The sequence below is a fragment of the Eleutherodactylus coqui genome, chromosome 1, assembly GCF_035609145.1.
Source record: "Eleutherodactylus coqui strain aEleCoq1 chromosome 1, aEleCoq1.hap1, whole genome shotgun sequence".
Lineage (NCBI taxonomy): Eukaryota > Metazoa > Chordata > Amphibia > Anura > Eleutherodactylidae > Eleutherodactylus > Eleutherodactylus coqui.
The window spans coordinates 55,361,671-55,374,920 of record NC_089837.1 but is presented as its reverse complement, the minus strand read 5'-3'; the positions used below and the strand labels follow the sequence as shown (position 1 = coordinate 55,374,920).

The following is a 13,250-nucleotide window of genomic DNA, read 5'->3' as shown; positions in this document are numbered from 1 at the left end:
GTGAGATGCAGTTACCAGTAGACGTGCAGGAACCAGGACATGTACAGAAGCTAGAAGTGAAGTGCAGTGACCAGTAGACGTGCAGGAACCAGGACATGTACAGAAGCTAGAAGTGAAGTGCAGAAACTAGGAGACATACAGAAGCTAGAAGTGAAGTGCAGAAACTAGGAGACATACAGAAGCTAGAAGTGAAGTGCAGTGACCAGTAGACGTGCAGGAACCAGGACATGTACAGAAGCTAGAAGTGAAGTGCAGAAACTAGGAGACATAAAGAAGCTAGAAGTGAAGTACAGGAACCAGTAGACGTTCAGGAACCAGGAGATGTACAGAAGCTAGAAGTGTAGTGCAAGAACCAGTAGAGTTGCAGGGATCAGGAGAAGGGCAGGAACCAGGAGACATACAGAAATTAGAAGTGAAGTGCAGGAACCAAGAGATGTACAGAAGCTAGAAGTGAAGTGCAGGAACTAGGAGACATACAGAAGCTAGAAGTGAAGTGCAGTGACCAGTAGACATGCAGGAACCAGGACATGTACAGAAGCTAGAAGTGAAGTGCAGAAACTAGGAGACATACAGAAGCTAGAAGTGAAGTGCAGAAACTAGGAGACATACAGAAGCTAGAAGTGAAGTGCAGGAACCAGTAGACATGCACGAACCAGGAGACATAAAGAAGCTAGAAGTGAAGTACAGGAACCAGTAGACGTTCAGGAACCAGGAGATGTACAGAAGCTAGAAGTGTAGTGCAAGAACCAGTAGAGTTGCAGGGATCAGGAGAAGGGCAGGAACCAGGAGACATACAGAAATTAGAAGTGAAGTGCAGGAACCAAGAGATGTACAGAAGCTAGAAGTGAAGTGCAGGAACTAGGAGACATACAGAAGCTAGAAGTGAAGTGCAGTGACCAGTAGACGTGCAGGAACCAGGACATGTACAGAAGCTAGAAGTGAAGTGCAGAAACTAGGAGACATACAGAAGCTAGAAGTGAAGTGCAGAAACTAGGAGACATACAGAAGCTAGAAGTGAAGTGCAGTGACCAGTAGACGTGCAGGAACCAGGACATGTACAGAAGCTAGAAGTGAAGTGCAGAAACTAGGAGACATAAAGAAGCTAGAAGTGAAGTACAGGAACCAGTAGACGTTCAGGAACCAGGAGATGTACAGAAGCTAGAAGTGTAGTGCAAGAACCAGTAGAGTTGCAGGGATCAGGAGAAGGGCAGGAACCAGGAGACATACAGAAATTAGAAGTGAAGTGCAGGAACCAAGAGATGTACAGAAGCTAGAAGTGAAGTGCAGGAACTAGGAGACATACAGAAGCTAGAAGTGAAGTGCAGTGACCAGTAGACATGCAGGAACCAGGACATGTACAGAAGCTAGAAGTGAAGTGCAGAAACTAGGAGACATAAAGAAGCTAGAAGTGAAGTGCAGAAACTAGGAGACATACAGAAGCTAGAAGTGAAGTGCAGTGACCAGTAGACGTGCAGGAACCAGGACATGTACAGAAGCTAGAAGTGAAGTGCAGAAACTAGGAGACATACAGAAGCTAGAAGTGAAGTGCAGAAACTAGGAGACATACAGAAGCTAGAAGGGAAGTGCAGGAACCAGTAGACATGCACGAACCAGGAGACATACAGAAGCTAGATGTGAAGTGCAGGAACCAGGAGATGTACAGAAGCTAGAAGTGAAGGGCAGGAACCAGGAGATGTACAGAAGCTAGAAGTGTAGTGCAAGAACCAGTAGACTTGCAGGGATAAGGAGAAGAGCAGAAACTAGGATATGTACAGGAACCAGGAGATGTACAGAAGCTAGAAGTGAAGTGCAATAACCAGGAGACATACAGAAGTTAGAAGTAAAGTGCAGGAACTAGATGTACAGAAGCTAGAAGTGAAATGCAAGAACCAGGAGACATGCAGAAGCTAGAAGTGAACTGCAGGAACCAGTAGATGTGTAGGAACCAGTAGACGAGCAGGAACCAGGAGAAGGGCATGAACCAGAAGCTAGTAGTGTAGTGCAGGAACCTGTAGACATGCAGGGATCAGGAGACATACAGAAGCCAGGAAAAGTGAGATGCAGTTACCAGTAGACGTGCAGGAACCAGGACATGTACAGAAGCTAGAAGTGAAGTGCAGTGACCAGTAGACGTGCAGGAACCAGGACATGTACAGAAGCTAGAAGTGAAGTGCAGAAACTAGGAGACATACAGAAGCTAGAAGTGAAGTGCAGAAACTAGGAGACATACAGAAGCTAGAAGTGAAGTGCAGTGACCAGTAGACGTGCAGGAACCAGGACATGTACAGAAGCTAGAAGTGAAGTGCAGAAACTAGGAGACATAAAGAAGCTAGAAGTGAAGTACAGGAACCAGTAGACGTTCAGGAACCAGGAGATGTACAGAAGCTAGAAGTGTAGTGCAAGAACCAGTAGAGTTGCAGGGATCAGGAGAAGGGCAGGAACCAGGAGACATACAGAAATTAGAAGTGAAGTGCAGGAACCAAGAGATGTACAGAAGCTAGAAGTGAAGTGCAGGAACTAGGAGACATACAGAAGCTAGAAGTGAAGTGCAGTGACCAGTAGACATGCAGGAACCAGGACATGTACAGAAGCTAGAAGTGAAGTGCAGAAACTAGGAGACATACAGAAGCTAGAAGTGAAGTGCAGAAACTAGGAGACATACAGAAGCTAGAGGTGAAGTGCAGGAACCAGTAGACATGCACGAACCAGGAGACATACAGAAGCTAGATGTGAAGTGCAGGAACCAGGAGATGTACAGAAGCTAGAAGTGAAGGGCAGGAACCAGGAGATGTACAGAAGCTAGAAGTGTAGTGCAAGAACCAGTAGACTTGCAGGGATAAGGAGAAGAGCAGAAACTAGGATATGTACAGGAACCAGGAGATGTACAGAAGCTAGAAGTGAAGTGCAATAACCAGGAGACATACAGAAGTTAGAAGTAAAGTGCAGGAACTAGATGTACAGAAGCTAGAAGTGAAATGCAAGAACCAGGAGACATGCAGAAGCTAGAAGTGAACTGCAGGAACCAGTAGATGTGTAGGAACCAGTAGACGAGCAGGAACCAGGAGAAGGGCATGAACCAGAAGCTAGTAGTGTAGTGCAGGAACCTGTAGACATGCAGGGATCAGGAGACATACAGAAGCCAGGAAAAGTGAAATGCAGTTACCAGTAGACGTGCAAGGTCTATGAGAAGTGCAGGAACCAGGAGACATACAGAAACTTGAAGTGTAGTGCAAGAACTAGTAGACATGCAGGGATCAGGAAAAGTGTAGGAAGCAGGAGACATACAGAAACCAGGAAAAGTGAAATGCAGTTATCAGTAGATGTGCAGGGTCCATGAGAAGTGCAGGAACCAGGTGACATACAGACGTTATTTTATTTTAATTTATTTCAAGTTAGAAGTGAAGTGCAGGAACCAGCAGATGTGCAGGGACCAGGAAAGTGCAGGAAGCAGTAGACGTGCAGGAACCAGGAGGTGTACAGAAGCCAGGAGAAGCGTAGTGCAGGAATCCGACATGCGGTGCAGGAACCAACTGAAGTGTAGTGCAGGAACAAGGAGAGAGTGGATGTATATTTCTGGTATCAGGAGAGAAATATAGTATAGAAAACAGGAGCTGTGTAGTGCAGGAATCAGAAATGTAGCGCAGGAACCAGGAGAAGGCTAATCGCAATCAAACACATAACCTATTGTTGCAGGCTTAAACAAAGTTTACTTTACACCTACTGTATTATATCTTATCAATCATTAATCTGCAGTATCAGCCTCACAGGTCAGTGAATTACTGCTGCAAGTAAACTTGTATATCTTCTTGAAAAAGAAAGTTACACGTTAGTAAAAATGACTAATAGCAGCATGAATAATATTCTGCAAATGAGAAGCAGCCAGGAAGTGAGCTGCTGCCTGTAAATATTTCATGTTCTCTGAAGGTCTCCCTCTGCGGAGAGCATGAAGTGTCTTACCTATAACCCTACAATGTCTCAGTACTTGGGTCTGCGGGCAACAGTTCAGAATTGGCAGCATGCTTAAAACAAAGTTCTCATGGACTCGTCTATAAATCTGTAAACTATCACAATTTGATGTCAGAATTAGTGTTGCTCATCTTGATCGGCTGCGATATAATCATCCTGATATTCGCTATATCAAATCAGGTTAGTCCAAACCGATTTTTGGCAAAAATTGCAGGAAAATCGAATTTCCCATAATGCCTGTTGTAGAGGTCAGCGTGCAGCCAATCAGCAACCAGGGCACATTGCTGATGTCACCAAATGTGTCCTCCATCCTGTATATGAGAAGTATTTTCATTAGACACCTGCATCACATGACCTAGACATATATAACGTAGGCACAGTATAACCAGCGACCCTTTTATAGCGCAACACAGGACAGAGAAGCTGCATCACATTTAAATGCTTATTTAACACATGGTCTGTTGTAAGAAACAGATATTCTACAGAGCATATATTGCTGCGGGTTGTGAAAGCTTGTATTCCAGCATAGACCTTAAATGGGATTCTATTGGAGGGAGGAGAGAAAGAAGCTGCATCATGTTTATATGCCAATTCGAAACGTAGTCTGTACATTGGGAGCGGGTATGTTTCAGCTGCTGTCACCATACATAGCAGCAAAGCAGACAGACAAAATACGTCGTCGTGTGGGGCATATTGCAGTTCTTTGCAGTTCTCTGTGACCTTAGTTTAAAATCGCCAGTCCGGCTAATACAATTTTTTTGCAGACCTTACACAGCCAGTTGTGGGGTTTGGAGAATTCATTTACGTTGCACCAAACAGGGACAGCTCATAAAGACACAAGCTGTACTCTGTGGCCTTCTGTTCTCACCTATTGTGCCTCACAGGGATTGCGACTTATTTAGTTGGCAGTGCTTTTTTGTTAATATAAAACAAAAAGAAAACCAAACAGGGAAACAGCAAATACACACAGTGTGTGTCAGCGGCCTCAGATGTTGTTCAAAGTTGCTAATCAAGCTACTACGAATTATTTGCTGGCCTTATGCAGCTAGAAGTGGTTTTATGCTAACTACAAAATTAACTGAGTTACATTAAACTACACAAAAACTGAACAAAAAAAACTTTAAAAAAAAGGAAACATGAAGAAAGCAAGGGGTAGGGGACATGTCGGTGGTGGAGTTGGTAGAATAATGTCCCAAGTATCACCACCTCCTCTTCTTCCCAGGCAAACAGCAGTCAGTCTGCACCACTTGGCCATGAGCATCGCCCCTCTACTTCACACTGTGCCAAATCCCCCGTACCCTCTGAACTAGTCCTCATGGATCAGTCTGAGGAGCTGTTTGATCTTTCAGCGTCATGGATATCAATCCGGTAGTCTACACAACTAGAGGGAGAAGACCAAGACATTGAATGCACTGACACCCAATCATTTTTTTTTCTCTGTACAAAGAAGATGATGATGGGTCTGTGCACAGGCGTGGATTTCACCTGACTTCTGCACATCCATGGCAGAGTCCTCTGATTAGTTAGCACGCTGGCAATTTTTACTCACATATAACTGAGCTCAGATTTTTATCAGAGACCACACTGTGCTCTCAAAGTGCTGTTGCGGCTGGGGGTGATGCTGCTGCTGGTGCTGTTGTTACTGGTGGTGGTAGTGCTGCTGGTGCTGTTGTTACTGGTGGTAGTAGTGCTGCCGGTGCTGTTGTTGCTGGTGGTGATGCTGATGTTGCTTGTGGTGGTAGTGCTGCTGTTGCTGGTGGTGATGCTGTTGTTGCTGGTGGTGCTATTGTTACTGGTGGTGGTAGTGCTGCTGGTGGTGGTGCTGTTGTTACTGGTGGTGGTAGTGCTGCTGGTGCTGTTGTTGCTGGTGGTGGTGCTGTTGTTACTGGTGGTGGTAGTGCTGCTGGTGGTAGTGTTGCTGGTACTATTGTTGCTGGTGGTGGTAGTGCTGCTGGTGATGGTGGTGCTGTTGTTGCTGGTGGTGGTGCTGCTGCTGTTGTTGCTGGTGGTGGTAGTGCTGCCGGTGCTGTTGTTGCTGGTGGTGGTGCTGTTGTTGCTGGTGGTGCTGCTGCTGGTGGTTGTGGTGCTGTTGCTGCTGCTCTCCTTCTGCAATGTTTCTTCCTTCTCCCAAAATTTACATTTTCTAAAGCACAAGAAACATCTGTAGCTCTACAGTTGTTTCTAGGAGAAGGCCCGTGCTTGAGTGTTGTCTCCACCTGCCAGGATTTGTCCATGTAAAATTTATGACATTGTTTTTAAAACAAGCAGCACACCTCATGTGTGCAACTTTTGATGTAGGAGACTCTATGCTGGACTTCTTTTGTTTTCAGTGACACCGCTGTGCTACAATTAACCCCTATACTGCTGTATACTATGTTTTACTAATTTTCTGGTTGGAGTGTTCCCCAGATCATTGGCTGCATTCATATGCAATTTAGGGGGCTTTGGTTGCACTGGGGAGGGCAGATTAGTGAACCCGATTTTTACTCCCATTGACTTTAATGGGAGTCGAATTCACAATGATTTTTGTGAAATTGGCCCGATACCAACATGAATATAATTATTCTTCTAATCGTTGATTACTAGTTAGAACCTGACAATCATACAGAGATGAGCGTCTCTACATAGGTGCTGCTTACCTCTTCCTGCAGTGAAAATCTATCACAGATCAGCTTTATAGGACGCTCCTGTGCCTACATCTGACTGACATGTACAGGTACTGTTTAGGCTATGTTCATATCCGCAATTGGTGTTTTTATTTTTCTGTTGCATTATGGGAAAAGGCACATGGAATCCCAGAAGGGAGCAGATCCGTTATAAGATGGAAATGAGTAGCGCCCATCAGACCCCATTGACTATAATAAAGGTACTTCAGGCTTCTGGAATGCCACGTAGTATTTTGTCAGATGAAATAGCTCAAATTTCTAGGGGGTCTGCGCTCTGAACCTAAAACGCAAATGTGAACATGGACTTACTAAAAGAGGTTCTTCGGCAGCTGCATTCTGTTTTATACAGTACAGTTTCTCAGCTGACATAGACCATCACAATACATACCTCAGTTGTTGCAGAATATCATAATACACACCTCAGCTGCTGCAGAACATCATATTACACACCTCAGCTGCTGCAGAAACTCATAATTCTCATATCAGCTGCTGTGGTTGTGGAACATCATAATACACGCAGCAGCAGCTGCGGAACATCATAACACTCATATCAGCTGCTGCGGTTATTGAACATCATACTTCACGTAGCTGCTGCAGAACATTATACTACTCACAGTAACTGATGTGATCATTAATATACACACCTCAACTGTTACAGAACATCATAATACACACTGCAGCTGTTACAGAACATCATAATACAGACCTCAGCTGCTGCAGAATATCATAATACACATCTCAGCTGCTGCAGAACATCATAATACACACCTCAGCTGCTGCAGAACATCATAATACACACCTCAGCTGCTGCAGAACATCATAATATACACCATCTGCTGTAGAACCATATAATACACACCTCAGCTGCTGCAGAAGATCAGAATACACACTGCAGCTGTTACAGAACATCATCGCACACCTCAGCTGCTGCAGAACATCACACACCTCAACTGCTGCAGAACATCATAACATACGCCTCAGCTGCTGCAAAACATCATAACACATCAGCTGCTGCAGAACATCACACACCTCAGCTGCTGCAAAACATCACACACCTCAGCTGCTGCAGAACATCATAACACACATCAGCTGCTAAAAAGCTTCATACTACCCAAAGCACCGGATGCAGAACATCATAATACAAACCTCAGCTGCTGCAGAACATCATAATACACACCTCAGCTGCTGCAGAACATCATAATATACACCATCTGCTGCAGAACCATATAATACACACCTCAGCTGCTGCAGAAGATCAGAATACACACTGCAGCTGTTACAGAACATCATCGCACACCTCAGCTGCTGCAGAACATCACACACCTCAACTGCTGCAGAACATCATAACATACATCAGCTGCTGCAGAACAACACACACCTCAGCTGCTGCAGAACATCATAACACACATCAGCTGCTGCAGAACATCCCACACCTCAGCTGCTGCAGAACATCATAACACACATCAGCTGCTAAAAAGCTTCATACTACCCAAAGCACCTGATGCAGAACATCATAATACAAACCTCAGCTGCTGCAGAACATCATAATACTCACCTCAGATTCTGCAGTCATTCTTTATGAAAAGGTTGATGGTTTATTCTGAATCATGCACTGGAATAAAATACTTACTCCTAATAAAGAGGTTCTGCAGCAGCTAAAGTGTTTATTATAAGGAACAAGAAACTCCCTACTATAAGTTATATACACTACTGAAGTTCTGTGATTTGCACGAATGCCCAGAACCTGCAGCCTCCTGCTTTTTAAATGGTCATGGAGCTCCTGAGTGGCCACTAACACAGTGGTCTTCTAGCTGACACTAGGGGGCACCTACACTCAATATAGCTTACAGTTACAGACGAACGGTCCTATATTTTACAGTGTCTGTAGATATTTCTATCATGTTCTGGATTGCAAACATGTTATCATTCTGCAAATATTAATGGTGCAAAATATTTATAAAATTCCCATTTTGCAACTTTTTTTACACAATAAAAAAGGATCTTATATTTTAGAATTTTGCAAAACTAAAAACAAAAGTTTTACAATTTAGTAAATATGTTTCTAACTTCCAGTTCTGCAAACATTTAGTATCCTTTGCAGTTCGGTAAGCACGCTGAGTGCGGGAGGCAGGCAGGCAGGACGGGCTTTCCTCTGCACTGTTCACACTGTACTGGGAGGAGGGCCAGCCTGGCCCAGGGGCTTGCTATAGGTGCAGAGCGGCCATTCCCAGGCCTGGAGCCACTCCTCTGCTCTTTGGCTGCAGGCTATTTTGGTCTGTCAGTGTGAAGTGATCGCTGACAGATGAGGATACTGTATCCAGCTGAGGACTTGTTGCTCTCTTTAGATTGCCAGTGAAGCAGAACTGGATCATGACTGCTCTCCTGCAAGCCATTCAGGTCTTATGCTGATCTCCAAACCAGAGGATGTCTCCTAAATCTCACCTACTCAGGGGATAATTTATCCAGTGCTTTTAGTTTTTTTCATCTAATTTATTTTTTTATTGTTTTTTTTACTATTAAAAAAAAAAATTCCCCAAAAAATATATTTTACCAAAATGTCCGATTGTGTTCCTTCTAATGGAGAGGAGAAGGACCCAGAGATTGAACTGTTTGTAAAGGTAAGTCCGCTAAGCTCCATGAGTTACATCATTGATACAGTATGGAACGATCTTGGCTGACCCACTGGGAAAACGTACAAGAATTCCCCGCAGTCCCATAATTCTGTGGATGAAGCACTTCTTATTGTTTGTCGTGTGGACAGTTCTGACGTCCTTTTGTGTGTTTGGAGTTCTGCTTGTTTCTAAGCTCATTAAAATTTTAATTACAAGTTAGACATGAGCAGTGTGGGCTGAGGCGAGTGAAGATCCATGTGCTCTGCAGTTACTGTAGTGTTTCTATGTAACTTCTTCTTGTGGACTATGTAGCAATTTTTTAAAGGGAACTTGTCACCTGCGAACAGCACCATAAAGTGATAGGTGCTGTGTGAGTAGGTGACGGTGAGTCAGGGGATGTATTATTTATGCCCGCCCCTGCGTTGTCACCTGGTGAAGTCTGCGAATGGTCTGAAAATCTGACCTGCTGCACTATTTGGCCGGGTCACGCGACTGGATTTGTATTGCGGATTCCGCAATTGAGATCCGCACGGATTTTCCACAGCAAAACGCAGGCATTGAAAGGCAAGTAGTTTCGATTTTACCTTCACACTCGCGGATACGAATTACGCAGCATGATCTGTTTTGCCGTGGACTCCCTATGGACGGCCTCCATTGAAGTCAATGGAGCTGTCCAACCCGCAGCTCATATGCAAATAACATTGCGTATGGGCTGTGGATACCCGTCTAATCACTAAGCGACAGCCTTCCTCTTTTCTTTTTGGCTCTTCTGCTGTGTTTTTGCGAAAAAAATGCACAAGGGAACAAAATAGGACATTCTGCATAATTTTTCACGAGACAGAAATTCGCATGAAAAATACACATTTGTGCATGAACCCCCTGAAATCAATGGGTTCTACTCGCTGCATATTAGGGCTCATTTCCACGATCATATGCGTAACACGGTGCGGTTCTGTTCGCTCTGCTGGCAGAGAGCCAACAGAGATCGCATATCAGCCAGGTATGCACTGTGCATGTCTGGGAATCTGACGTCACGGACGTGCGCAGTGTGGATTTTTTTTTTCCGAATTCCCTGCTCTGTTTAGAGCGAGGATGCGTATCGAAATGCTGCCCATTGGCAACGCCTGCAGAGGGACAGCGTTTCGATACAGAGCCGAAATAAGGCTCTGCATCATAAGCAGAGAAATAGAGCATCTCTTTCTCTTGCGTATGTAAACGCTGCGTCCACACGCTGGTGTGCATGGAAGAATGGCAGTCCATTAACCGTCATTGCCTCCATTCACCGCGTATCATGCCCGTGTGCAACGCGTAATACGTATTGAGAAATGCTCGTGGACATTAGCCCTTACGCACATAAAAAATGTATGCGTAATGCGCTGCGTAATTACGCCAGTGCAAATGAGCCCTTAAGGCGCATTCATTGTGAATATCCACATGCAGGTTCTAATCATGGAAATGATTTGAAATTCTAGTACAAAGCACCACATTACCAGACCATCTAGAATCTAGATGATCAGATGTTGGATTATCGGAATTAACACGTCATTTACTGGATACTGATTTATATACAATACTGATGTACTACAGATCGCTTCTCTTTTTACTACCTTGTTTTATTCACACGAGCGGTTCAGATTCCGTATTCAGAATCCCGCAGCGGAGTCAGACCATGCTCGTGGCCGTATCCGCACGTACCTGCTGTTTCTTCTTTTCTTCTATACTGCAGATGGTTCGCACGCCGAGTCGTCGGACACGCGCAGCACAGAATTTATTTTTAAAGCTGGCTGCTTTTCTTGTGTTATCACCTAGCGATGACACGAAATCTGCGACCCTTCCGCAATGTCATTGCGGAAGGGCCGCAGATCGGATGGCTTCCATTGACTTCTATGGAAGCCGCCCGCGTGGAATCTGCGCTGAAATAGGAGATGCTGCGTTTTTCCTTCTGCAAGCAGAAAATTGCAATTGACTTCTACTCGTGGACATGGAAAAGCGATTTTGCATAGCATGCTATGGGCAGTATTTGCTGCGGAATCCGGAGTCGGATGCCTGCTCCAGATTCTGCAATGCCCGTGTGCAGCCAACCTTACTTGACCTCTTTCTTGCACAACCTTTGAAATCATTGGTATAAATGGGTTCATTCTCATCTCTTTTCCTTGCGCTTTTTTAGGACCTGCTCTACTTTGTGCAGATTTGCATACCTAATTGCCTTATAGAAAGCTATAGGGGAGGCGCAAATGTGGACGCAATACGCAACGGGATGCACAAAATACGCATGTGTTCATGGTAAAAAGAACACATCTGGACCTCATTAGGCTAAGTAGCCTTTTAAATAAGAGTGGGGGTCTCATGCCCATGTGAGCATGCCCTGCATGCGCAAAAGAGTACAGTAAAATGTGCTGATACATGCGCAAAAGTTCCTTGTTCACGGCGCAAATTCGTTATGATCAGGCGCTTGCAAGAACGCTCACGGCCCTGAGAAGCTGCCCTTAGGCCTCCCTCACACGACCATATGCATTTTTACGTTCGCCTGTACGCACCGTATAATCGTATGAATGAGGATTTGCTGCGATTTTGTCTGAATGAACCCATTGGATTCCAATGCATCACATGATCGCTTTTTTTCTGCGACCTTTTTTATGCAGCGAAATACCTGCGTAAATACAGTCGTCTGAATAAGCCCATCGACTAATGATACATACTAATGTACAGCGTGCGTCAGGTAGTCAAAGAAGCTGGCATGGCCATCTTTGTTTCTGGATTGGAAGGTTGCTTTTAACCCTTTAAGGACCAAGGAACATATTTGTCCCATAGTTCAATTGACTGAATTAAAATCCTAAAAGGGTTAAGCTCCACTTTTTTATGAGGGTATCAGATTTGTGTATTTTGGAGCTTTCAATACGTTTTCAATTGAACTAAAAGTTATGGCACCAGTGAGGCACGCGGTACAGAGTGCCTCATGCACCGTTGTTGTCACCTTTCCATCTTGGTGAGCCTCCAGGTTGTATACTCACCATTGTGACCAATTTATGTATATTGTTAGAGTACTTGGAATGTTATACCGGTGATATGTTGGTAGGAACCAGGGGGATCAGTAAGCCAGTGCCAGCCATGTGGTCGCACTCATCATGTGACTGCGTTACTGTGCCCAGGGGAGCGATGACATGTCTTGCATGTTATGTGGAAGCTCAGGTTACGACTTTGTGATCCCAGGCATTGCAGGTCATGTCACTTGAATCGCATCATGTAACTTTTACGCCATTGAAGTCACTAAACTTTCCTCTGCTTGAGTTACTACGGCAACAATTTAGAAGTCACGGTAAAGTTAGGACAAAGTGCAGCTTCTGTGTGATGTCATCACATTTGGTTATGTTGTTGGCCATATGTAGAAGCTTCTAAGCAGATATGTAACTTGAAGTTCCTTGGCTCCAATGCTAGGGGCATATTAGGAACATATAATGAAAAAAACGTGGCCTCATGTTGCAGGTGGGTCCAAATGACTAGCAGATGGGGCCAAGAAAAATAGACAGGGTCATCAAAATGTTATGTGTAGTCACATTGTTGGTAGGTGGGGCCTAGGAAGATCAGAATAAAAAGTGTGTAAACTTGGGGTACTGGCCCTTTAAATTATGCTGCTTTCTCTCTCATTGTCAGTGTCTGTCTGGTCCTCATGGGAGGGTCTGTAGCAGGTGCTCCAGCTTGCAACAAGCCTAATTCAGCCGCACTGAGCACAATGTAGTGTATTCAGGCCCAGCATCTTATGCCAGCCCTGCCTGACCAGACTGTACTTTCTTCAGAAGGCCCTGAACTGCCATGACAACCTAATGGCACCTCGCGATCTCCTTGCGAGGGGGCTGTTTGAGACTCCGATTGCTGACTGTGGCATTTAAATACCACTGTCAAAATTGATTGCAGTATTAAAAGGGTTAACAGCCGCGATCAGCTCCATACAAATTCTGTAGCCGTAGGGGGTACAGATATGCCCTTTAGATTTAAGGGGTTAAAGCTT

The 13,250-nt window shown here is 44.6% G+C and overlaps 1 protein-coding gene across 2 annotated transcripts in view; it reads left to right on the top strand.

Annotated features, from left to right (window-relative positions):
• CLIC5 (chloride intracellular channel 5) overlaps positions 1 to 13,250 on the top strand; it is a 150,497-nt gene that overhangs the window by 64,080 nt on the left and 73,167 nt on the right. Inside the window, exon 1 of one of the 2 annotated variants that reach the window (XM_066596284.1) lies at positions 8,919 to 9,250. The exons of the other annotated variant lie outside the window; for it this stretch is intronic. Within the exon in view, the coding sequence (XP_066452381.1) occupies positions 9,188 to 9,250 (63 nt within the window). The 5' untranslated portion in view covers positions 8,919 to 9,187. Of the gene's footprint in view, positions 1 to 8,918; positions 9,251 to 13,250 lie in introns of those variants that run through there. 2 annotated transcript variants of the gene reach the window in all.